The sequence below is a fragment of the Nelumbo nucifera genome, chromosome 4 (genome assembly GCF_055504915.1).
Source record: "Nelumbo nucifera cultivar China Antique chromosome 4, China Antique-T2T, whole genome shotgun sequence".
NCBI classification, from domain to species: domain Eukaryota; kingdom Viridiplantae; phylum Streptophyta; class Magnoliopsida; order Proteales; family Nelumbonaceae; genus Nelumbo; species Nelumbo nucifera.
This window is the reverse complement of record NC_142652.1, coordinates 83,693,604-83,720,648: the sequence shown is the minus strand read 5'-3', so window position 1 is coordinate 83,720,648 and position 27,045 is coordinate 83,693,604. Positions and strand designations below refer to the sequence as shown.

The window sequence follows — 27,045 nt, the reverse complement described above, 5'->3', positions numbered from 1 at the left end:
GAAACTCTGGCCTAATGCTCTTCCAAGTTATTATCCGCACAAAATATAAGAAACGGAGTGAATATGACTTGTTAGACGTTCTGCAACTCTCCATTATAGACTGTGTAACATGACCGACTCAATTCTCTTCTCAGGTCTAAAGACCGAAATCTATTCAGAGAAGAAACTATCCTAATCGATATGCTGTGCATCACACTACGACGTAGTATACAATCAGTGCCTCCGATCATGCCACCTTCTGCCCCCATGCCTACAGTCCCGATTCAGGCGCCCTGAGCTCCGGTGCCTTGACCAATCGGGCCTAGAATTGCGGCCATAATCCCTTCTGGCCTCAGTGAAGTTCCATCCCGACCGGTATTCTGGGGACCTCATGGGGCTCCTCTCTGGACTCCACATTTCAAGCTCCGGCTCAGAAGTGAACTCTTTTGTCTCCCAACGTGTCGCAGACAACAATGGAGGCTGCCCAAGAAACGCATTATAATTGCTTTGGTTAGTATGGGCAATGGAATTGGATGCAGACCCCTGTCTATCCATTGTCGAGTCCGAGAAGGGGCCCTGTTTTCCAGAGTTAGACGCATTGAGTGGCATGGTGGGGTATGAAGGTGAAAAGATCGGAGGCTCTGGTAGTAGAGGCGGCTGTGGCCGTGTCGGAGTCGGCAACAGAGGTGGCAACTGAGGCACCGAAACGAGTTGCCTCTCATTTGGTGGGTTCAAAACAATTGATACGGTGGCAGAGTTTAGGTTGTGCATTTGTCCAATACTTGATGTTTCCGGCCGCAGAAGTGGACTGGATGCGTGGAGGTTTTGTGAAGGGGGGCAAGTAACGGGAATGTGAGTCATGGGTAACAGAGGACTGGACAGTAGTCGTTGGTTAGGGGAGGGATTCATTGCTGTCAGTTGATTCTCGGGCATTCCAGCAGCCAGGGTTTGTTGCGATGAGCTTGGCTGCAATGCTGGTAGAAGCTGTTGGGATAATTGAGTGATGACAGTTGGTATTTGTGATGTGATGACGGTTGTTGGAAGTTGGGGTCTCACAGAAGTTGTAGCAGGAGGGTTCTCCAGCAAAGAAACAGTCGCGGGAACTGCTGGGAAACCAGAACCTCCTCCTTTGGTAGCTGGAACAGGTGGCTGCAACAAACTCTTGGTGCCTTCTGATCTCCATGCGCTCTGAAAAAAAACAAAGGAAACCATTGTAAAACAAGCAAAAAAGAAGCAAGAAAATTACAGACAATCAACCTTTGATTGCATCTGAAATATGCAGATACTGTGACAAGAATTTAAATCACATACCATTCTGCGTTCTGAGGGAGGAGTCGGGGAAGGAAGAGATGTGATTTCCAGCTTCTGTTCGGCTTTTCCACTAGACCCATTTAAGCCCCCGGGTAGACCAATTCCACTAGCCTTGATCATATCGAGAAGTTTTACTGTTTCTTCACTCGTTAAATTGCCACATTGGCCAGATGTCAAGGCAAAAACGAGTTCCGGGTTCTTGAGTAGCACAGCAAGCAACTCAAGGTCCGGTTCTGGAGCACTGCCATTGTTGGTACCGACTGGTGTGGTAGCAGATTTATCTCCATTATTTTGACAGGGTGAAGGCAATGACGCTGCATCATCATCTGGTAACTGTTCGATTGGGATTTCTGGGGTCAATGTATCATCATAGTCTATCTCGAGGTCCCATGGTTCCTTGGGATTGATTGGGATATCTTGAATATTGTGGTAAAAGGTTTCCTTCTCCCGTCGTAATCTCTCTGTCTGAATTTCAACTTCTTTGCTCTTTTCCCCTGCGCCAATTCCCCACAGACCGTTGATCCTCAACTCTGCAGAAAGAGAAAGCAAATAAAGGCTGAATTCCTTGAAAAATATTATCTGAATTCAGGTTAAACAGATATATCAGAGACAAAAAACACAAAATAAGAACCGCATCGCCTAAGTAAAAATATGCGTCTCCACACCGACAGCCTTTCTTGAAATTCAGAAAATGCTTTCCCAAAATAAAAGTATCACAGAAAACACATCCAGGTAGCAGCATTCATCGCAATCAAGGCTGATGAAGCAGAAACCATAGGATTGGAAAGCACAGAAACCCCAAAAGAGGAGCAAAAATGCATCTCCAATGAATTTCAAAAAGGCAGAATTACACGAAAATGATCATATCACTTAACCTTCCAAGCGCCCACCTATTCTTCGGTTCATTCAAATTTTAGTACCGACCAGATATCATGCCCATTAATGTAACAAGTGATTATATTTGAATTAGTAGACGTTGTAACTGTATCTAAGAGGCCACCATTAATAAAGCATGAATTCTCCACTTGGCAATTGGAATATCCTCCTAGAGCTCCCAGGACCCCATCTAACATATAATTCGACAGAATTAGATTTCAACCTAATCGGGTGAAGTCATTCTTCATAATAGTCACCCTCAAATCCCCGCCTTGTCGTGCCAAATGCTAAAATAGGAGGAAGACCTGAAAAAATCTTTGTGCTAGTAAATTGTTGACCCTTGGCCAGCTGATACCACAGAAAAATGATAACCGATGTCCAAAGATAATTCTTGCAGAAGACATTTTTGCACGATGGTTGTTCATTTTATAACCAGGACTAGCGAAGAAAACCCGAGTCACAACAATCATATGCCATGGCTTTATCTTCTAAACCACCTGTTATGACTGCATCTCATAATGCAGAGGGCCTCAAACCCACAATAAATTGCTATCGTTTACAGATCTATTGCACATATAAACTGGCTCAATTTAGACCATCAAGCAGATGATTCAACAAACAAATTGTCGTCCAAGTTAAATGATTCTGACATTCATCCATCCTATTAATTTGATGGTCAAAACCTATGCTATGCCAAAAGAAAAGACAATTAAATCATGACCTTTGCTGAATGTGTTAGAAGGCCTCTATGATCAGGGATACCCAGAGTTCTTTACATGGAACCCATGCATTCCTTCCAGTTCTTATATAGCCATTTATGGGCAATGGTATACCCTCTAATCCTTATTTTCCAACGAGACATTTACATATACCCATTGGAAAAATAAAGTTACCTAATCTTTGTGACCAGGCATTAGCAAAATTGTACTTTCTTCATCTTTTACATGCTAACAACTCACTCCACCTCGGGTCTGACTTTTAGGTTTCAAATTACAAATGAATGTGAAATGGGAAAAGAATAACAGCTTTTGAAATGTTCTCCAATATATAACCCTGAATTACCTTTTGATGTATTCAGAAATTATTAATTCTTAAAGTTTGCACAACTTCTTAATGGGAAGATATATCTCAAAAGACTCAGCTTTCCTGCACCAAGAATAGATTTGGCAAAAAGTAAATGAAATCGACCAAATAAAAAAATACCTGGTGGTGTCTGCCATGGAATTTGACCCCTCTTCAAACTCTCCTCAGGGGGTACCCGGAGTTCCAAGCTTGGCTTTAAATCAACTGGAGTTTTCAACATAATAGGAGAATTTTTTGAGCCAAGTACAGTAGATTTAGTGTCTTCCTCAACTTTTGATCTAATGGGAGTTTTATCTATTGACTGTGAATTGCTGGTCTGAGAAGCAGAAGATTTGACTGGATCTTCAGTCCTCTGTAGGAGGCTGTGTTTGGAAGGTGAACCAGTCTTGCCATATTTGCTTTGCAAGAATGTAGCCCGCATTTTTGCTTTTTGGATATCATCAGCTGACATCGGACGGCCTTGTATTGCAGTCACAACTTTTGCACCCTGCTGGTTTCTTCCACCTGTTTTTTGACCTGGCTGTTCTACCAGTAGAACTCTCCTACGTTCTCTTGTTTCTGTGAGCAGCTAAGGAAATCTACTACACGCTCAATGAAACATGTATAAGATTGATTCCAAACTATGCTGCATGCATTCTTTTAACTGGGACAAGTAGTCATATAGATCCATGTTGGATTCTCACACACTAATGAATTCAAGCACAATGCTTCTGGACCTCCATCTAGTTTCTTTTCTTACTTGCAGGACCTTGTTTCCCATTGATTACTTACTCAGTTACTTATATGATATGTACCATAAAGTATATGTTTACTAGTTCATCTTTTCTTATAGAGAGCTTTTCGGTTGTAAATATAACATTGTCGTTTATATCAAAAGGTGAAAAAATATATTAAAAACCAGAAAAATAGTAACAAAAAAAAAAAACATGTTAACCATGTCAGCACTTAGAGGAACTCTCTTTTATGAGGAGTTCAGATCCAAAACCCATAAAATTTGGACGTCCAACCCGCATCAGGATTAATATATCCATATTCAGGCCTTAAATGAGTTGCATGAAAACTGTTCGCCCAATTAAGCCAGATTCAGATTGTAAATGGTGGATTTGTTGACAATTGGATAATAGTTGGCTTTACTCATGATTCACTCCAAGAAATCTATACATCAAGGAATGGGAAAAGGAAAAAACAAGGGGAAATTATATGTAGTAACTAAAAGATATTTATTTATTAATATACTTAATTTAAGTCTTAACTTTCAAGAGGCTGTGGCATTATTTAAGCATGCATTTCATTTAGGGGGAATATAAGTGAATCTGATTAAATAAATCAAATATCAAATACAGATATACCTATATTCAATCCAAATTGAACCCGTTCAATATCCTTCCAATGACTCAAATATAAAATTGTAGCTGCTGCTTATCTGAACTTTAAACAAGAAAAATCTCAGAAACAGTAAAATAAATGCAATCATATGCTCATATTTCTCATCCCTAATCAATGTGATGATATTAGTCTCAGCATCTTTCATGAAACTCCTGAAGATTGTAAAAATGAAGATAAAAGGATAAAAAGTACTGGGTGACTCCTCTGACAAAGTTGATTAGAAAGATGCGTCAACCTGGAAAATATCTTCACAGATTTGCATCTGTCACACTAAATGGAAAAAAAAAATAAAAATAAAACTTTCACAAAACTCCTCATGGTTCTATTTGGTCATAGAGGACCAGGACTGCTCATTACTTTCTATGGCCAATGAGTGTTGAGAAGCTAATCTTAAAACAGAAAAAAGTCCTTTACAATGTTAATGTAGAGAAAGCACTCAAACAGAACTAGTGACTGTATTACAGAAGGTGACATGTATTTTCATTCTGTGAAAACTGCATCCAAAGTCAGGGAAACAACATTCATAGTTTAGCATCAATGCTTCAGAAGAAGCATTTTATGGGTAAATATGGAGAATGCATTGAAAGAGGACTAGTTGTTTTAATATACCAGATTAAGGAAGGGGAGAAATTGGATAATGACATGTATTTCTATGACTTCTATCCTTTGAAGCGAAACCCTGTGATTTCTCCATTTGGAACTATATCCCAAATCAAGGGGCAACCGTACAATATAGAACCAAAGCCCCAGTAGACCTATTTCGAGCCTTCGAGGAATATGGATCTTCCACAGTTGCACTTCTTGGAGCACACAATATGTAACATCAAATATGCATGCAAGTACCACTTCTTACGCATTGGTTGGAATTTGGGAATGATTTTAATGATAGATGTACAAGATGGGCTAACAGCTCTATGATGGGAACTAAAAAATCTATGTACGGAATCGGAAAGGTCCCATGTTTCAAACAATTCCAAGAGAACTTTTTGTAGACCACCGTGTCACTTGACAACAAATGTTGGAGAGGAAGATAGTAATCAAGGACTGCAATAGAAAGCTATCTAGAGAAATAAATAGAAAATACGCTGAAAGAGGGACTCTACTTGTTGTTGTTGGCTTGTCATTAATTGCTTGTGAGAGAATTTTACTACTTACCTAATGCTTACAAGCGGGTGTAAATATAAAGGCCTCTTTCAAAAATAATCAAGCTCAACATTTCTATGATTCATCAAGATCTCAAGCAAGGTTCAAAATATCGATACACCCAATATGCCGGTATGGGCGTATTAGGCAAATCGATACTATTTTTTAGTTCATTTTATTTTTTCTGAAACCGGTTCAGGGGGACCAATTTAGGTCTCCTCCATCCCCTGAACCGGTCAGACCCCCGATACACCCACTATAAGGGCATATTGGTGGGGTCCCAGAATGATAGACGGGCAGATAATTGTCGATACTTTGAACCTTGATATCAAGTACTGTACTTTTTCAAATACATACAAAACAATACAAAATACAAGGTTTTGCAACTACATGTAGTTGCATTTGTACTCATTTTGAACTGAGCCTAATATTCAGTACGTGGCACAATATATAATAGGAGTCAAAACGGTCAAGGCCCGTAATCAAGCACCTAATATAAACCCCACATGGTGAAAGTGAAACCACCCTCAGGATGATTCATTGTGCATGTAGGGAAATCTTTCATTTGGTGATGTTGCTTAATGGTTGGGATTTGGGAAACAAGTGCTGGTATGACTTCATCTTTCAGTAATCACCACCACCTCATTATTTTTTAGTTCAGTCTTAGTAGTTTGTCCTAACATAGGTCAAACAAAGGATACATCCATTTTTCGAAGCATTCGGCTCGTTCTAGGCTTTTTTGATTGATAATGCCACAAAAGATACCCGGCCACAACAAAATGAAAGATTGGAATAATAAGTTAAGTACAACCCTTACTCAAGAGCAATAAATCCTTAGACCTATTACTTCAGTTTACCTGGCCCTCTTGACATTACCATGGATTGTAAAAAGAACAATATTTTTATTGGTACATCCAAGGGGCCAATATCCATCATCAATGAAGTTGGGCATTTTTCCCTATATAACAAAAGCATTATAACATCGTCTCACAACTGAATCATGTGAAACTCGACTTTAAACCTTTAAGTAATGCAAATTCAACGCGAACAGTGAGGTAGAAATTTCATTATGGAAAAGACTAGTAGGATTAATATGTAAAGCTAAACTTGCTGATCTGTTTCATATTCATAATATCATAAATGCTTGACTTGTTATTGATCCTGCACCAGCCACATAGGCAAAGTAGTGTGCTTTCAAAATGGATACAGAGATCTATCAACTTTGGGAATCTTTTAATCTTTCATCATACATAGGCAAAGTAATCTTTTAACAAGTATAATAATTCGTGTAAATCTATGATGCCAATAAGGTACGATGTGGGAAGAATTTTGACCAATCAAAACCCCATGAGTTTTTATGAATACCAATTAATTGATTACCATTTTATGATACCAACTGATTAATTACCATTTTATGATACCACGAGCAACATTAATCATTGGTTTGCCCCTGTATTATATTTGTTTTTTTATCAATTTTTGCTATTGTATTTTATGCAAGGTTCATAATATCGATACACTACCAGGTTTGTGCACATGCTCCCCTTTTTTCGCTCAAAATCTCACAGGGGATAGGTCTTAGGCTCACCTAACCCCTGAATGAGATTTCAGAAAAGCCTTTAAAAAGGCATATCGGCCACCTGCCAATACGATACAGTATGCCCAATACGGGCATATTGTAATTTTGAACCATGATTTTATTCCATATATTTTTCCTTACATGATGATACATCAACTTTAGTGGTAAACTTAGAGGAAAGTAGGGGTTTATGGAGGCCCTTGACAGTTCACCAATATTTAGGTTCCATTCCTGGGATTTGTCATGGTTTTGCAATTTTATCTGTTTCCTAAGAAATGCTACCAAATCAACTGTTAATGACAACTTATGCAGTTCCATTTCTCCTGCTTTACTAAGGCTCTGCAATTTGTTTGTTTGTTTGCTTCTTTGTTTGTTTGTTTGTTTTATTATTATTATTATTATTATTATTATTATTATTATTATTATTATTATTATTATTACTATTATTATTATTATTATTACTATTATTATTATTATTATTATTATTATTATTATTATATCATATAAAAGAAACAGAATAGTAGTAGCAAGGATACGCGGTAATGATACAATTCTTGTATGCCTTCTGTTTGAATCATCTGCGGATGCAGGGAGCAGCTTTAGAGCTCGGTAAGATTCTGATTCCCTGAACAAGATTCAAGAATAGTGTCAGCAACCATAGAAATAATTGTACCTAAGATTGAACTAAAGTGGCTTCAACAAATAATTGGAAGCATACCTGCCAACTTCTGAACTTCCAGAAGTGAGAGAAAGAATCTGCCCCTGTAAAAAAAGCAACAAGAATCAACTTCTGTAACAAAGAAACATTGATAGAAGGAAACATTTAATACCCATAAAATGAGCACAGGAATATCGACTTTTGTCACCTGCACCTCATCACTGAGAATTTCACCAATCCTGCACATGTCCAACATTTGAGAAATGGATCAGAGAGAGAGAGAGAGAGAGAAAGAGAGAGAGAGAGAGAGAGAGAGAGATCACGAGATATGAAAAGCATGCCTCTGATTCCTGATTATTTCTTCGTGTGCTTCACCATTGGAGATCACGGAAGTTGGTTTCTTCAGAGCTTGGCTTCTCACAAATAGTTTGCTCCATCTTGATAACAGAACCCTTGCCCTGTTTGATATGTCTGATCTTCAAATCAGATAAATGAGTTTCAAAAGGCCATGCTAGGAACTCAAAATGATGAACTGGCAAACAGCAAGAAAATGACTTTCTTCCAGAATAAAAGTATATCCTCATCACGAGAATTTAAAAAAAAAAAATGAAGCAGTAGTTCTCAAAAAAGTTTGAATTTCACAACAAGTGGACAGTCAAGTGCTCGAGGCAGGGTCTGGGGAAGGACAGATGTACGCAGCTTTACCCTGTACACACAGAGAAGCTGTTTCCAATTGAATTTCACAACAGGTAATAAATCAAAACCTCAAAAAATCAATATTAGATGCTATGTGAGTTTTATGCTTATTATATCCTTTCAATGGTAGTTTCATGTTCAGAATGATCACACTACTAGATCTTTTAATTACTGAGTTCTTTATCAAGGAAGACTTCTAATGGAAAGTTTTGCAGCATCATATTGACCCTTAATTGAGTTCGGAAAAATCAACCATGAAATTCCAAACTCTGTCTCTACAGTAGGCATGCATGTCTCTAACAAGTGAAAGTGTCCGAGACAGCAGTAAATGGGATGTCCAGTGCCCTTGTTCAATCGTTAGAGTTCCAGACAAATCAGAGTTCACCCTATTATGAAGTAGCACAAACAAATGCTGACATGATCCTAGCTTTTTGAAATAAAATGCTCAACTCCAGTTGCTGCCATCACAGTGGCTTACCATTTCCAAATTGCAGGCTATATGGTCCTCTGAAGATGTATAAATATCATCAAGCACATATAAGACTTCAACTTGGAGATTACAATTGAAAGTATATGGTAACGTATCCCCTTCCTCCTCTTTACCCATAAACAGACAAGTGATAAAACTTCCTCACACTTTAGATAAATACCAAGTTCCTGGGAAACTTCCTTTCCTGTTCTTGACCATAATTCTTCTCTATTGTTAATCAGACAAAATACATTGATATAAACCGTCATTTATCCAAGAAAAAGGAATGAAATCATGATCAATATCTCCAGGATGGATTTTGTGCATACAGAAAAATCTCCACGCATGAGATTATACATATGCTTCAGCAGAAACTCCAGTACGTGTTCCTGCTATTCATTTTGAAGTAGCTAGCTACTGCATCAAGTATCACACTATTGACAACTTACATATTTGAGGCAGAGATATAGCTAAAAAAATAATGCTTTCGGACAACAGCCATTATCATCCATTCCTTCCTAGATTATTGCCAAATGAATACACACACAAAGTTTAATCTCTTTCCAACTCCTTGCCCAACTTCCAACCCCCAAAAGAAAAGGAAAACATTCTTAAATTCAATTAAATACTCCTTGCGCTTTTATATCAGCAATTTATAAAACAATAAGCTAGAGCAGCAATCCAACCCAAAGCAATCGAGACATAAATCTTTAAACTGAGAACATACCTGATGTCCGGTAAAACCGCAACCTGTTAACAGTTTGCAATATAGCCGACATATGCACTGGCAGAGCTTTATGTAATGGAAGGTGACAAAGGACCTATAAAGAACCATTATAATCTAGCCTAAGATTCATACCAGTTGAAGGGTTGAAGCAAATAGTGAACAAATAGGATAATAAAACATGCACCTTCAAAATGACAAGAAGAACAGTGGTTTGTTCCTCCAGAGCTGCTTGGCTCAACCAGGTAGCCAATATCATTAGACCATCTTTAGTTAAAAACCTGAGAATATGACAAAATTCAGTTGCATCAAGCAATAGAACAGGTGCATCTTTATTTCCCAAGATCAGAAAAGTGATATTTTAAGTACCAATATAATACTGAAGAATTTTGTATCTGCAGTATCCACTCCATCAACTTCACCTGCCCAGAAAATGTTTCCTCTTTCCTCATCAAATTGAAAATATTTTCAAGGAAATTTTTATCAGAATTGTCTATGTCAGGTATAGTTTCATCCTGTGATGAGCAAGAAGGAGCTTCTTCAACAGTTTTAGGGTCCACAGAGTTCAAAGGAACTGGACTAATAGGCATGACATGATTGGAGTTGGTGGAGCATCCATCATGAGATGCCATGCCGGCATTAGACCTAACCACTTTTTCCTTTGACAACTGGACAAGCTTCCTAACCCTCGAACGCTGACCGGCAAAGAACTCTCGAACCTGTAACTAAGCAACAAAATATGGATGTGAGCAATCTGATTATTTAATCTAGTAAATCTAACTTTAAAGTGTCAAAATTGAAGAAGTGATGCAACCCTAGAAACAAGATCAATCTTCTATCTTCCACAGTACAATAAGCAGATCAAAAAGCAGGAGATAATATAACTCAATGGAAAAAGTATAGTCAAAGGCAACTATATTTTTGGATGACAGAAACATATTACAATGTAAAGAAAATCCTCCTAGACCTTTTTCATTTAAAAAAAAAAAATTGTTATTGAGAAAAGTTACCTTTATCTTGAGGCATGTTAAGTAGCAAGTATTCAATATAATTGCTAAAGATGTTCTATAAACAACATTCCATACAAATTGAAGAAAAAAAATCATTATTTGCGAACAAGAGATATATGAAAAATGAGAATATGCTTATTCCAAACCCCAGGAATTTAAAGCTCTAGCAGCATAAATGAACATCACTCAGAAAGCAGCCCAAAATGTCAGCTGTTAAACCAAAACAAACAGATAAGAACGTTAAAAAGAACCAACAACCTGCATGACTGTAACACCACAAAGTGCACTGATCTCACGTGATTCCTTCTTGCTAATTGTATCTTTTATAGAGAAAAGTGACTGCATATATTTCACAGCCTTGGGGTTTAGCAAATCCCTTGGTCTTTTGCCTGTAAGAGAAAACGAGAACATAATTAGGTCATGGCTAAATACATTTTTTTTATAAGGTAAGGTAAAGTTATATTGAAAACCCATAAAAGAAAAGCAAAAAGTATACAAATGAAAGTGAGAGAAGCAAAGTATATGTGGAGGGAATAAACAATACAGGAGATATAGAAACAGCGATATGACAGGAGGGACTCGGGAAGATCAAATCTCTTAAAAATACAATAATGCAAAAAAATAATAATAGAGATCAAGTATGAAATTTTTCCAAACTAAATGCAAGGCATTTAATGGAACCATATAAAGAGACTCCATCAAAAAAAGGAATAATATAAAAGAGGAAAAGTTCTTAAGCATCTTACCTAAATAATCATTTTGCTTTACAGAATTTCTTTTGATCAGTACCAATCTCCAGTATTTTATTAAAAGTAGAGGATAAAAAAGTACAAAAGGAAGAAGAACATAAAGAAAACTAATAGGTAAGCCTTATATAATTTATTTCTTTAATCTAAAGACTCTAAATTACTTTCATAGTTGGAATGACTTGAAAAACAACAACTCCCAAAAAATAGCTTCTAAAGTTTACTTTTTGGCCAATTACAAGATTGGCATAAATTTCTAGTAAGGAAAAAGCTTCTAAAACAAATACCAAACTAGGCATCCTAAAACCTAAGACTACTAGATCTGTAATTTGAAAAACTCAAATAACCTGAAAAATAGAAATCACACCACAGGCCCATTGGCTGTCCCCAAATCAGCTATAACTTGATCAAATCTGAATCATACAATCCAAGTCTTGCTGGATAGGCATTTGAACAACCTATATAATGGGGCTTAAGTAAAACAGTAAATTTTTTACCCTTCAAATTTAGGCCACAAATTGAGTGATAGACCTGAGACACTTTTTCTCCTCAATCTATTGAAAATAACAATCTTGAATAATTTGTCACACTATCAATGTCTAGATCTGTAATTTGAAAAACTCAAATAACCTGAAAAATAGAAATCACACCACAGGCCCATTGGCTGTCCCCAAATCAGCTATAACTTGATCAAATCTGAATCATACAATCCAAGTCTTGCTGGATAGGCATTTGAACAACCTATATAATGGGGCTTAAGTAAAACAGTAAATTTTTTACCCTTCAAATTTAGGCCACAAATTGAGTGATAGACCTGAGACACTTTTTCTCCTCAATCTATTGAAAATAACAATCTTGAATAATTTGTCACACTATCAATGTTTTCTTTGACCAACAAACTTGGAGAACTTTTAGAAATAATTTTCCTTGGCTGGATGCTAGGAGATTTCTAGAAACAGCTTCAAAGTTTAAATATCAAAAAACACCTAGTATATCACAGTTAAACTTCTCTATTGTGAGAAAGAAATGCTTGGAGGAGCATAAATGGATAAACTTTGACAGGCAGTCATCCAAAACATGAACAGAATATAGTAGCAATAGGTCAACTGAATTTGTTGATACATTTCATATGGTTAAGACCAACTGAAGCACCAAATTTCATTCTCTGCATAATATCCTCTTAGTTCTATTGCACACAATTATTTTTGGACACAATTTGTAACATTAAAAAATTAAGTCATAATAAATCAAAGTCCTTGAAAAAATATCCTGAACATCCATTGAGAATTAACTTTCACAGTACATTTGTTATCAAGATCCTAAATGCTTCACAGCTTACCAATTTTTATCGACAGTGCACCAGCTGCCTGTACAAATTCCAAAATACAAAACCAATGAGTTACAACGTTCAAATTGATTGGAAATTGGGAAAAAAAGAGATTTCAACATTCAAAACAAACACATTATCATGATATAAAAATTACAGAAGCGTACTTTCATAGAGACAAACACATAAATGTTGTTAAACATATCAGTTACAGATTATGAATTAGTCACCCAAGGTGGTGAGACTCATCTTGTATGCCCTTGATGTGTGTTGACAGAACCACTATGTGCGTTATAGGACATCCAGGAGTGTACAACCTAGGTGCCCCGACACTTCAAAGCACCTAGAGGTGACCAGACTCACCACGGTTCACTATAATGTATAACAAAATATTAATTATATTTAGATCACAAGACAACCCTAATTGTTTCAAATTCCATTTCTTTCTTCGTCATGCATTACTACAAGTCATCCTTATTTGTTAAAAGATGAATTATTTCATATGCTTAGAGAAACCACATCTGGACGAAAAAAAGTTAGAATGAAAAACTATAGTTTACTGACCCGGGTTAAGCAAGAAATTCCATCCATAGCATGTTCAACTGGTCAAGATAGAATATTATTTGCATATTTTGGCCAGATGAACTTCCAAAATCAGCAGGCAACTAAAGGTAGAAAGAAATCGACCATATATTAATTTTCAAATTCGCTTCTAATAATGCATAGCCATTTTCACAACCAGGTGATGATGCTAAATTGTCAGACTACAAGTACTGAAAATACTGAAATTCAAACAGAGAAACCTCAGTTCTAATCAATACCTAAGCTTCCTGCTTTTTCACATTGAATTAGAAAGAGCGGTTATTCTACTCCAGAAGAGAGAGGGAGAGGGGGGAGGAAGAATGGGAAGGATAACAACAAACGCAAGCGGGTATCTACGAATCTATAAAATCGAGCACTCTAATTCATTGTAAGTTGTGATTTAATAATGTCAACCAAAACCCTAAAGATGAAACCCGTACCATCTCTTGAGATAGAGGATTGGCACCCGTGAGTTTGCATTGCCTGACCACAATCTTCTGAAGCTGATCGATTTGCTCGTCGAAAAGCTCCTTCTGAGATTCTACAAACATCTGAAAAGTGTTCGTCGAATTCTCCATGCAAGCCTCCATTGTGAACCAGAACCATGAAAATTGCAAAGCAATATATCACAGATCAAGGGATACAAGGTATGATTCCAAACATTAGAACTTCACTTAATGGAGAAGAAACCCTAATAAAAAGCTTTAGCCTCCGGTTCGAAAAGGGGTGGAGGGGGGAGAAATCAATCAAGCATAAGCTTGCGCAGCGTTTTCTTTACAAATGCACCACTTCAGAGAGAGAGAGAGAGAGAGGTGCCGGTGCGAACTTGGGTTGCCGCGCGCGAACCTCAATCCACCTCGCGAACGAAAAGCTCCACGCACGTTTACGAAAACCTATTTATAGCAACTTACTGGATAAAAAATGGATCTGGGTGGAATTGGAAATGACCTCGAAAGCCAGTGTGCTTTCGATTTTTTTTTTTTTTTTTGATTGGATTTTGGGAAATAAAGATGTTACTTTTGATTGGATTTTGTGCGGAGGAGTTCTATTTCTGATTTTTTTTTTTGATAAAGATTTATTTTTCTGATTGAGTTGTAAGAAAATTACCTCCAGGACACCCAATCGGCGAAGGTGTTTACTTTTGATTGGATTTTGTGCGGAGGAGTTCTATTTCTGATTTTTTTTTTTGATAAAGATTTATTTTTCTGATTGAGTTGTTAGAAAATGACGTGTGGATCATCATAACTAGCGGGGATCCGATGCACGGGATTTTGTAAAAAAAAGTAAAATAATACAGTATTTTTTAAATAATATTAATTATTACAAATTAAGAATAATAATGCAATTGTAAATACTTCTAATTAAATCATTTATAGTTTGTAATTTTATGCTATTTGTAACATAATAGATATCACTAATGTATTTTACATTAAGCTTTCAAAGGCCATAACTGACTTGAACTAAGTGTTTATTGGTGGAAAGCGCGCCTGAAAATCAACTTGAAATGGAGAAGAGTTATCCAAGTCGCATTTCATAATTCAAGGAAGAAGAAAAACGAAAAACAAAGAAAAACCACCCTAAAATGAAAAAACAATGTATTTCAAAAGAAAAATGAAAAACACATAAAAAATGAAACTTATCTCTCCAACTTACTATAAGATGAAAAACAAAAAACAAAGAAAAAATTACTAACCTAAAACTTGTCTCCAACTTTCTTACTACTAATCCGTAAACCTCTTCAAAACTTTATTTCCAACGTACTTGAAACTATTGAAATAGGATTTATCTCCAACGTTGTCATAGAGTTTACTTTTTGTGAACACAGTACAGAATGATAAAAAAACTAAAGAATGATATAGAGTTTACTTTCAAACAATAGGATTTAACCCCCAGAAAAATAGAAAACATAATCTAAAACATACCTGATATGTGTTCACTGAAGAACGATAAAAAACTAGAGGATGTGGCTTTATTATTCTGTGTTCACCGATCTCAGATTTTTAATGTTTGAAGTGGCTTTGTAACTTTGAGTGAGATGCATTGGAAGAAGATAAAGAGGAGTTTGGAGTATCCTCGAAATAAAAGCCTGTGGCAGGAGATGCATTGGAAGCCCAAACGCCTCCTGCAAAATAGAAAATTCAAAATTCTGAGAAATTAGGAAAAGGGTGGGGGAGAAAGGAGAGAAATTGACATGGCATGTCCAATTATAATATATTATATATATGCATATATATTAATTTATGGAAATCATCATATTTTCATAAATATACTGGTAATTTCTTGGCTAAAACTAATTAAATATAATTACCTAATAATTACGTTTAATTTTATGCTATTTTTAATACTGAATTATACTAATGTTAATTAATTAAATGTAATTTTCTGGTAATTATAATTTATAGCTTAACTTACAATTACTGTTAATTACAATAATCAGTGTTAATTACTTTTAATTAAAAATATATTATTTTTTAAAATAATGTATTTATTAAATAGTGTAAATCAAATAATGTATTTATTAATACTGTAATTATTTATATGTAAATAAATGTAATTTTTTTAAAATAATTACTGTTTATTAGAATTACTGTTAATTATTAAATTACCAAATGTTGATTTTTGTTAATTATATAAATAATTATTGTTAATTATAGAAAATAATTACAGCTAATTTTGTGATAATCACTGATTTTATAACTAAATAGTGTAAATTAAATACTGTATTCAATACTGTTAATTAATAGATACAGTATTTGTTAGAATAATGTTAATTATTAAAAATTATGAAAATACTGTTAATTATAAAAAACAATTACTGTTAATTTTCTTTTTTTGAAAATACAGTTATTTAATAAATATATTTTTATTAAATTACTGTTAATTAATAAATACAGTAATTATTAATACTTGTAAGTAATAAACATTGTAATTATTTAAATGTCGTTAATTGTATTTTATTAAAAATTCTGAAAAATACTGTAAGTATAAAAAATATTGTAATTATTAAATTACTCTAATTAGTAAATACTATATTTAATAAATACTGTTAATATTAACAGTAATCAATTATGTTGTATTAACAATAATTAATTCATTAAAAGTAATTAACAGTAATTAATTGTTGTTAATGTTAATCAACATAATTGATTACTGTTAATTACTTTTAATTAAAAATATATTATTTTTTAAAAGTAATGTATTTATTAAATAGTGTAAATTAAATACTGTTAATTAAATATTTTCATATTTTCAGAAACATAGTTACATAGTTTTTGGTTGTTTTTTGAAAATACTGTTATTTAATAAATACATTGTTTTTAAATAAATAATGTAATTAACAAAATACTGTATTTGTTAAAATTACTGTTAATTAATTTAATATTGTAATTAATACTGTTAATTAAGAAATACTTTATTTTTAAATAATGTTAATTATTAAAAATTATAAAAATACTGTAATTATGAAAAGTGTTGTAATTAAAATAATACTGTAATTATTAACGTCAACCAATAAATAATACTGTAATTACAGTATTTATTAACGTTTGGACGTTAATTATCTCACAACCAATCCACGTAATCAACATTAAATTTATTGACGTTAATTATTGTTAATGTTAATCAACATTAATTATTGTAATTAATCGTATAATGGACGGTTGGTGCGAACCGTCCTAAAACGGTTGGGGTTCAGACATACCCGATATTCTGTCAAAAACGAGTTGCGAAAAACCTGTTTTCGTTGTTTTCTTCGCCCGACCGTTGAAACGGGTTCTACGATGACCCGGTTAACTTTTTTCATTTTTTATTGCATTTTTTGCTGTTTTCTCTATTTTTTAATGAGTCGATTTTATTTTTGATACTCAGCATCAGAAAAACACTTCATAATTCACCCGAAAATGCAAAAAAAAAAATCACCTAATCAAATCTGTTTTTTCACAAGAAAAAAAAAAAGGAAACAAATACGTACCTAGTCTATGCAAGCAAATTAGAGAATTGCTGAGATTCTTCTTCCAAGCTAAATCACATATGCTCAAGTGAATTCGAATCTGATACTTGAATAAAGTCAGACAGAAAAAGAAGAAAAGAAAAAACATGCATGGGAGTCAAACGGTTTTTGTAGAAAAACTTGGAAGTCCAAAGTTCCTAGGCTTCCTATAAGATAAGATTTAATGGCAGACATGGGCGGGAGGGGCTTTGGAAGTCCAAACGTTCCCAATAGGGTTTCTTGCAAGGAGAAACCTACTGACATGGCAGGACCGTTTATATATATATAGAGAGAGAGAGAGAGAGAGTGAGAGAGGGAGAGAGAGAGAGATTGGCGTTTATTGTATATGAAACCATAGTGTTTGGTATGGCTTTCATTTGGTAAATTTGTTTATTCAATAAATATGTGTTTGGTTCCTGTTTATGTTTGGAATGGTCGAGGATAACACTATACTTCGCTTCCAGGATAAGTTGGCAGATGGAAGAGTCTGAGGGGTGCTGAGGCTGAGGACCTATGGGGTCCGTGGGGTGCCGAGGCCGAGGACCTATGGAGAAGGGAACGTTAGAGGCCCCAGGCGCTAGCCCGAGGCGGGGACTCCGATGGTCAAGTTAGTGAGGGCATAGCAAATAGGGCAGACGAGGCCTGAGTAGAGTAGCTTAAACGAGGTCGCCTATGAGCTAGAGAGCTTGGAGTAGTGGGCTTCCAGCCCAGGTTCCAAATGATTACCTTAATACTTGAGACTGCCTAGAGGTAAACGGGCGCGGACGATCAGGATGCGATCTGGCCCAGGGAGTGCAACCATCCGAGGTTGCCGTGTGTGGCCACGCCATTGGTCCCGCAATACGCACCGTCCTTAGCCGCATGTTGGCATGCTACTAGTCTGCCTAAAGGGCCTACATCATTTGCCCCTCACTCTCGAGTCTGCGGTGGAAGTCTTGGCTAAGGACCTCGATTTTCGGGTGAAGAGAGTGTGTCATCCTTGCTAGGAGGTGCCGAGTGGTCTTCTATGGCGAGGGTCTCGGCTATGGCTGAGTTGGTGAGAACAGTCTTCTGGCATGGAGGTGTTGGCCTCGATTTCAGAGGGCTACTGAGGCCGGGGACCTATGGAGTTTGTCCAAGGTTGGCCGGGGCCGAGGACTGCTAAGGTTGATGACTTGTGGAGCCCGAGGGTTGTTGAGGCCAATGACCTATAGAGCCTAGGGATGCTAAAGCCGACGACTTGTGGGGAGCCTGAGGGCTGTTGAGGCTGATGACCTGTGGAGCCCGAGGGCTGCTGAGGCTGATGACCAATGAAGCTTGAGGACTGTTGAGGCCGATGACCTATGGAGCCTGAGGGCTGCTAAGGCCAATGACCTATGGAGCCCAATGGTTGTTGAGGCCGATGACCTATGGAGCCCGATGGTTGATGAGGTTGATGACCTGTAGATCCTGAGGGCTGTTGAGGCGATGGCATGTGGAGCCCGAGGGCTGCTGAGGCCGATGACTTGTGGAGCTTGAGGGCTACTGAGGCCAATGATCTATGGAGCTCGAGGGCTGCTGAGGCCGATGACCTGTGGAGCCAAGGGCTGCTAAGGCCGATGGATGACCTATGGAGCCCGAGGGCTGTTGAGGCCGATGACCTATGGGGCCCGAGTACTATTGAAGCCGATGACCTGTGGAGCCCGAGGGCGGATGAGGCCAAACACCGTATTTTGCATGAGTACGAGGTGCGCGTGCCCCCAGTCGTGTGCTTCAGATTAGCTGATGAGTCCGTGTGTGGGTCAGGCGTCTGTCGAGAGGTTGGTAGAGGGGGCCGCCGAGGGGTGTGGCCATTGTCCAAAGTGACGATGCTCTGTGCTGAGGCGATGAGGTTTCAACCGAGGAGGGGTGCACGTTTATCGAGAGGCAGGCAGAGGGGGCAGCCGAGGTGTGGCCTCTGAGGTGTGACCTAAGGGGCCAGCGAGGTGTGGCTGATGTAGTGTGGCAGAGGGGTTGCCAAGGTGTGGCCGCTGAGGGGCTGCCGTAGTGTGGCAGAGGGGGCAGCCGAGGTGTGGCCACCAAGGTGTGACTATTGAGGTCGTCGATGTGTTGCCGCCGTCCATGGTGATGATGACCTGAGCCGAAGAGGTGAGGTCTTTGGCGAGGAGGGGTGCGCACCCGTTGAGAGGCGGGCCAAGGGGCAGCCAAGGTCACAAGTTGCAAAAATCCATCGCTCAATAAGCCATCTGCTCAAGCACCCAAGTGGGCAAGGCTGAGGTCGATCTTTGCCGCCGAAAACACGAGGCTCCTTTCCTTGGCGAGAAGGAAGGGAAGCCACACACCTTAGCTCTCCTTGCTACCCTTCCCACGGGGGTCAAAGCACGTGGACCCGTGCGCAGTCGAGGCCGTGTGGAGTCCGGCCAGGGCCGCTGAGCGCATGGTCTTAGCGAGGTGGCGTTGTTCCCTTCAGCATGTCTGTTTTACAATGAATTGTGCTAAGCGGAGGGCCGATACTGGCACTTGAGCCTGGATAAGAACTTGCTCACTAGGAGGGTCTCTCTAAGGCCGAGACCAATACCAAGGGTTGCCCCATCAACTGCGGCCGAGGTCCATTAGATCCCTTGTCAAAAAGGGGCAAGCAGGCGTATGGCCTCGAGAGGGTCGTATGCCTTGGGTCGATGTCCGGTTCGAGCGTGTAACCTTGGTGAACATTGTATGCCGCGACCGGTCTGTTGATCGAAGGGGACCTGGCAACTAGGCATATGACCTCTAAGGGCCGTGTGGCTTGGACTGAGGTCTAGTCCGAGCGTGTAACCTTGGTGAAGGTTGCATGCTACGACCGCTTGAGCGGGACGAGAACGTATACACTGAGGGTTTGAGGCGAAGTGAGAGAAACTTGCTTTAATACAAATTTTGGGTACTTCTACGCCTTCTTGAGGAACTCAGCCTTAGACTTTGGTGTAGTTTTGGCCACCGATCACCTAAGGGCCGAGCCGGGGAGGAGGTCGTTGATGGCGACGTGCATGAAGACCATGGGGTCGAGGTCTTGAACCTCAAGCTCTTCCTTCTTAAAGCAGTCAATGTAGGACTGCAGACTCTCTCCGTGCTTCTACTTGACAGACATCAAGGAGGCGACGCTCTTTTGACACCGTTTGCTACTAATGAAGTGGGCGAGGAAGAGGTTGGCAAACTACTCCCACAAGCTGATGGAGCGAGGAGAGAGACTTGAGAACTAGCGCCGAACTGCCCCCTTGAAGGCTGCTTGGAAAGTTCGAAATGTTAGGGCGTCAGAGTACCTGTGAAGAAGCATGAGCACCTTGAAACTTTCTAGGTGGTCATTGGGGTCGGTCATCCCATCGTACATTTCCAACGTTGGGGCCTTGAAGTGCAGGGGGAGAGGCTCGAAGATGATATTCAAGGTGTATGCATCCATCCTCCCAAATGGATGGCTTTGGCTAGCCAAGGCTTCAGCTTGGCTTTCCTTGACTTGGCGGAGCTCGTCCTTGACGGCTCTGAGCTGGGCTTGTAGGTCCGCGATCCATGGATCGAGGGGGGCCAGTGCTCTGTTCTTGGCCTCGTGGTCTCAGTGGGGTCAGCCCGGACCCCAGAGTACTCATAGGTAGGGTCGTGCCCATTCCTTCTGGCTTGTCGTTTGTTCATGAGGTCTTGGAGGTCCGAAACTTGTGAGGGAGAGGCGCGCCACCGGCCCTCGGCCCTTGAAAGAGGGCTGCGGTGGCTAGGGCGCCTGCCTTCGTCCCGAGATTCCTCTCTTCTTTGGTGGTGGTGATGCTGTTCGGAGTCCTGGCGATTGTCGCGGGATTGTGCCGACTCCTCCCCCTTCGGTTGGGGGGTCTTGAGGTTCTCAAAGGTTGACTAGAGCGTTGGCTGTTGCCGGATTCTGAAGGCTCGACCCGACGGGAGCCGATGGGGCTGAGAGCTGGCGGGCCGAGGTTCCAGCGAGGCGGCCATCTTGAGGATGGCCTCTTGCCTGGGGGTATGCCTCATCAACCCATCGGGCGAGGTGATCTAGCCAGTCAAGGACCGCTTGGAGTTGTTCTATTGTGACTAGGTTCTTGACGTTCCTGGCGTTCCTCACCATATCGGTTAAGGCTTAAGAGAAAGTCCTTTTAGTTTTAAGTTGAAGTGAGGGAAATCTTAGCGATGTTCTCGCAGACGGTGCCAATTGTTGATGCTTGGAATGGATGACGACAACACTGTAGCTTCACTTCCAAGAAGAGTTGGCAGTTGGAAGAGTCTATGGGGTGCTGGGGCCAAGGACCAGTGGGGTCCGAGGGGTGCCGAGGCCGAGGACTTGCGGATAAGGGAATGTCAGAGGCCCCGGGTGCTAGCCTGAGGCAGGGACTCCAATAATCAAGTTAGTGAGGGCAGAACAAAGAGGGCGGACAAGGCCTGAGTAGAGTAGCTCAGATGAGGTCGCCCAAAAGCTAGAGGGTTTCCAGCCTAGGTTCCAGATGGTTACCTTGAGGGTGGGTTGCCCCTATTTATACTTGAGACGGTCAGGATGCAATCCATCCCTGGGAGCGCAACCATTCAAGGTCGTCATGTGTGGTCGTGCCATTGGTCTCGTGCTGCACACCGCCCTTAGCCGCGTGTTGGTGTGCTACTGGCCTGCCTAAAGTGCCTATATCAGTTCGATGTTGCACAATCTAGAAGCTCCCTCATGTCAAGTGACTCTGACTTCGATCTTGACGTCTACTTGGCTAGGTCGAGTTGTATGGGCCGAGCTAAAATATGACGAGCTTATGTTCAGATGACCAAGTTGAAGTATGCTGCAAAGAGAAGAAGGTGAGAGTGTCCGAGTGTCTTTCACCCGGGGAGGGCACTCCAATGCTTAAGTCAAAGAGTGTTTGAGAGTTCTTTGGGAGATTGAGAAAGCTCTAGAGTACTTAGTGTGCATACCTTCTCAAGTGAGAATAGGTGTCTTTTATAGGCATCGGAGCTCAGGGCCTTCTTGGTAACAAGCCTGAGCTCCTCACAAAGCTATTTCCGTTTTATTTGGCATGTTAATGCATCGATTACGAGGTCCTCGTGGAGGTTACAGTCTGCCCGAGTAAAGTTGAGGCGCATGACACAACAGACTGTTCTAACGGTCAAGGCATTGGTGCTCTTGGCGGTGTACTACTGGGGACGATTAACGAGCTCTCCCTTACAGGTCGTCTTGGATCTCTACAGCTCGGCTGACTTTTAGGACAGGTCGCCGCAATCTTACGGGGTCTGCTAGCTCAGTCTTGCCGAGGTGGAGGCCGGCCCAAGTGAGGTGCTTTGAGCTAATTTGCTGACTCTAAGATGAGGTGTCGATCAGAGGCCACGTGTCACCATTTGACTGGGAGGACCAAATTACCCCTCATCAAGTTCCGTTTACGTTTTTTCATTCAAGCTACATTTGTTACCCCTCATCAATTTACCCCAGTTTGATTTTACTGGCATTAGATAAACATGTAATTTTACACCGAAAATCAGTGTAAAATTACATTTTGAATTATATTTACATCGATAATCGATGTAATAAATACATCGAAATTATTGATGTAAAAGGTAACCGCTCTTTCTTCCTCTCTCTCTCTCTCTTCTCCTTATCTTTTCTTCTTCTTCCCCCTTTTTTTTCTCTTTCTGTCACCGCCGCTGCAACCAGTTGCAGCAACAAATCTGAACCCACCTCCAAAGGGAGAGCCGGAGAGGACCCATAACAAAGATTGTCCTCGAGCAATACCCTAACCTTGTCCTCCAAAGGGAGAGTCGGAGAGAACCCAGATCTGAACCACTACAACCAATTGAAAGTTGGTTGAGGACTAGAAAATAGACGCCACCTCTCTCTCTCTCTCTCTCTCTATATATATATATATCTTATCCTTCTCTCTTCGTCTTCTCCCCCCTTTTTTTCTCTTTCTGTCATCGCTAGTTGCAGCAGTAGATCTGAACCCACATCCAAAAGGAGAGCCAGAGAGGACCTAGAACAGAGATCGTCCTCGAGCAGTACCCCAACCTCGTCCTCTAAAGGGAGAACCAGAGAGGACCTAGATCTAAACCGCTGCAACCAGTTGAAAGTTGGTTCAGGACTAGAAAACAAACACCATCTCTCTCTCTCTCTCTGATAAATCTCCCACTACAACAAACCAGAAAACAAGGTAACCTCCATTATGTTGATGTAACCAAACAAGATGATTGTAAAATGGGCACAATGGCCGGTCCGTATTTTACACTCTCACCGAACCATCGTGTCTCAACTCTATCGGTGTAAAAGTGCATTTACATCGGAAACAAATGCAGTCTCAACATTTGTATTTTATTTGCTTGTAAAACCGAGAAAGGTAATAATTACAACCGTTTATGAGTGGCACCACATCAGCATAATAGTGAAAAAATGCCTAACCATTGGGGAAGCTTTAAAAAATAATTTCCCCAAACGGTAGGTGTGCACAGAAACCAAAGTTACCTTTTCCTATTCTCAATGCATACGGAAGAGCATGAGAGGGGAACTATTGAAGTGGCGCCTATGTGGCAACATTTATTGAATAAACACCCACGGTTCCAAACACCCTCTAAATGTTTATCTCGGTTTATGTGCAATTCAATCATTAGGAAAAGCTTTATTTTAATGTTTTCCCCAATACCAATGTGTGTATTTTATTGTTCCACTTATGCGGCACTTAATGGCGTTGAGTGGCTCCTAGCTGTCAACAAACAATAGAAAAATGTTTACCAACCACCTTTCTTTGGTTTTGAAGACAAATCAAGTACAAACATTTTTCAAATAAATGGAAGACATACCAAACATCCCCTATTTGGTTTCACCAGTTATCAAATAAATACCGAAAAAAATTGAAATGCTTTGATTCTTGTGTATGGGGCATTTAGGAAAACGTCAAGTTTTCATTTCCCCCAACACCCCATTATTTCTTGATACAAAATGCTTATGTGGCACACTTTTATGGGTGTTAATATGAGGTGGAAGGTAAAAAATGTTTAAAGTAATACCCAACCAAACAACAAAAGTAAGAAATGTTTAAAGTAAAGTCGTAAAAATAAACATTTAAAGCAATAAATGACCCATCTATAAATGCCCACAAAACCCAACATATACATCGTGTTTGATTTTGTGCCCATTTGCCATTTATTGCCATATAGGCATTCAATTTTCAAGAAGTTACTTATCTGAGCAAGTATTTCCCAAAAAACACTAATACGAGTAAGTGCATTTACCCATGTTTCTTTACTTTCCAAGTAAATAAGAAAATGACAAATTCCTAAAAATACCCTTACGGTTTTAGCTAATTGACTAACTCTACCCTTACTATTTACATATTATCTTAAAATACCCCCAAGTTTTATGACAATTGCCATTGCCATTAAGTACTAACGAAAAAAGCCAAAATGTCAAATTTGCTCTCTACCCTATTATTCATCAACATCAAACCCAAATGTTGAAAGTTTTCAATAAGATGAGGAAGTTGATCATGTTTCATGTAACCATAGCCAAAGACTGGGAAGTGAAGGCAGATAAAACTACAGCTGACAATCAATATAGAGATGAAAATCAGGAAAATGGCATTGATCGCGGTGTGAGTTTTGAACCTGAAGAATCTCAGGGTAGCTCTTTTAAAAGGATATCAAATTTTGAGTTAGATATTGACAGTTTGGCATCAAGGAGAAATAAGGGTAAAACCCACTTCACATTCAGGCATGAAGCTGCAATGCATACCATATCCACTAGGTCTCTAGTCTTTTTTTATGAATAATAATAAGTTTATTGATTCAGAAGCAACTTTAGAGTGAGTTCATACATCATCCCAAACGAGAGGCACGAGCTGCAGCCCCTCCTTGAGTCTTACAAGTAAACTAGGAAAGAAAAACAATAATCACAACTGAGCCCAAAATAATTCTCCCCTATTTTCCCCTTGCTTAGCTAACACATCTGACAAAGTATTTGTTGATCTCCCCACCCACTGTACAGTGACCAACATATTCCTTGTCAACCAACTAAATTTCTTCATTTCATTCTTGTATCGCCACATAGCCTCCTCATAATTTTTCAACCAACCATTTTGGGTGGTTGGCATAATTCTTCTTAGGTATCAAGGCCAAGAAGGTGGCATTAATTCCAAAGCTTATAGTGTGATTGTCTGCAAATTCCTTAAAGACTTCAGCTAGATCCTCTTTCAACACCTTCCAACAGTCTTGATAAAAACCCATTGTAAAGCCATCTGGACCCGGAGCCTTGGATCTATCCATTATAAAGACAACTTTCTTAATCTCTTCTTCCTTGAAATCCCTTTCCAGCCACCTTGCCACTCCTTCATCAATTATTGGCCAATCCACCATTTTCATGATTGTTTTCTCTCTCAAAGGCCTTCTATAAATCGATTTGAAGTGGTCCACAAATTTTCTGGCTATGTCATCCTGGTTGGTAAACACCTCATCTCCTATCTCTAGCTTGGTCACAAAATTCTTTCTTCGTCTCCCATTAGCCAAATCATGGAAGAATCTAGTGTTCCCATCGCCTTCCTTAATCCACTTGTGTCTAGATTTTTGTCTCCAACTGATTTCTTCCCTCAATAACACCTCATCCAAATCCTTTTTTAATTGTCTCCTTAACACTCTGTCCTCCTCGGTCAGCCCATTGTGAGATTCTTTTACATCCAAGTTCTCTATTCGATGGATTAGACCCAATTTTTGCTCCTCAATTCTACCAAACTGATCTCTATTCCACTCTTTTATTTTGGCTCTCAACCTTTTTAATTTCTTGTGGAACTTGATCCCCTTCCATCTTACCCCTCTCCTCCTCACCCCACCACTCCTTCACTTTTTTCACAAAACCTGGATGGGTAAGCCACATATTTTCAAATCTAAAAGGTTTGGGTCCTATAGGAAAAGACTCAGTACCTATTTGGATAGGACAACGATCGGAGGTGACCCTGGGTAATGCCCTAGCAACCAAGTTTTCCAAACTATTCTCCTAGGCAAGGTTAAATAAGAATCTATCCAACTTCGAGCACAAAGGGGTTTCCTGAAGGTTGGACCAAGTGTAACTGGCTTGCAGCAGAGGTATTTCCTTCAGATCACAATCCTCAATAAAACCATTAAATTTTCCTCATGCTTGTTGAGATTACCTGTTGGGGATTACTAGTTTCATCAGAGAATCTAATGACGTTAAAATCCCCGCTCAGGCACCAAGGACCATCCCATAGCCCCTTGTTTGCATATAGTTCCTCCCACATCTCATTCCTCTCTCTATAGGAATTAGGGCCATAAACATTGGTTAAAACCCATACACACCCATTCTCTACATTCTTGCACTTAATGGAAACTGAGAATCTGCCTATCAATTCTTCCACTACTTCCACCACATCCTCCTTCCACAATGTTACAATCCCCCCCGAGGCTCCCCAAGAAGGAGCCAAGCTCCAACCTAAACCTCTAGACCTCCAAAAACTCCTCACCCATCTCCCATCTAAGTCCATCAATTTGGATTCTTGTAACAGCACAATATCAGGTTTTTCCCTTTGGAGTAG

At 39.3% G+C, this 27,045-nt stretch overlaps 1 protein-coding gene across 5 annotated transcripts; it reads right to left on the bottom strand.

The window, feature by feature from the left end:
- Positions 1-6: 6 nt before the first annotated feature.
- On the bottom strand, positions 7-14,574 carry LOC104606107 (homeobox protein LUMINIDEPENDENS-like). Of its 5 annotated transcripts, none has more exons than XM_010271156.3 (13): positions 14,010-14,574; positions 13,000-13,027; positions 11,173-11,303; positions 10,274-10,629; positions 10,092-10,185; positions 9,908-10,001; positions 8,357-8,486; positions 8,188-8,254; positions 8,076-8,119; positions 7,894-7,982; positions 3,370-3,807; positions 1,291-1,820; positions 7-1,167 (listed from the first exon to the last, which is right to left on the bottom strand). In XM_010271156.3, exons 1-13 carry the CDS (start codon positions 14,157-14,159, stop codon positions 214-216), a joined length of 3,105 nt encoding a protein of 1,034 aa, XP_010269458.1. In that variant the 5' UTR covers positions 14,160-14,574; the 3' UTR covers positions 7-213. The 5 variants fall into 5 exon arrangements, with proteins under 5 accessions (XP_010269458.1, XP_088760432.1, XP_010269460.1 ...); XM_088904306.1 differs by having other exon boundaries at positions 8,230-8,254; positions 14,010-14,573; XM_010271158.3 differs by having other exon boundaries at positions 8,224-8,254; positions 14,010-14,566.
- Positions 14,575-27,045: the final 12,471 nt, after the last annotated feature.

Bases quoted from the DNA above. Each gene is read 5' to 3' on its own strand.
- LOC104606107 (XM_010271156.3), bottom strand. From the start codon at position 14,159: ATGGAGGCTTGCATGGAGAATTCGACGAACACTTTTCAGATGTTTGTA. The intron at 8,487-9,907 runs GTATGTTCTCAG...TTTGAAGATCAG, and splicing joins GCGGTTTTACCGGACATCAG to ACATATCAAACAGGGCAAGG. The intron at 8,120-8,187 runs GTATTAAATGTT...CTTTTTTTACAG, and splicing joins TTCCTGTGCTCATTTTATGG to GGGCAGATTCTTTCTCTCAC.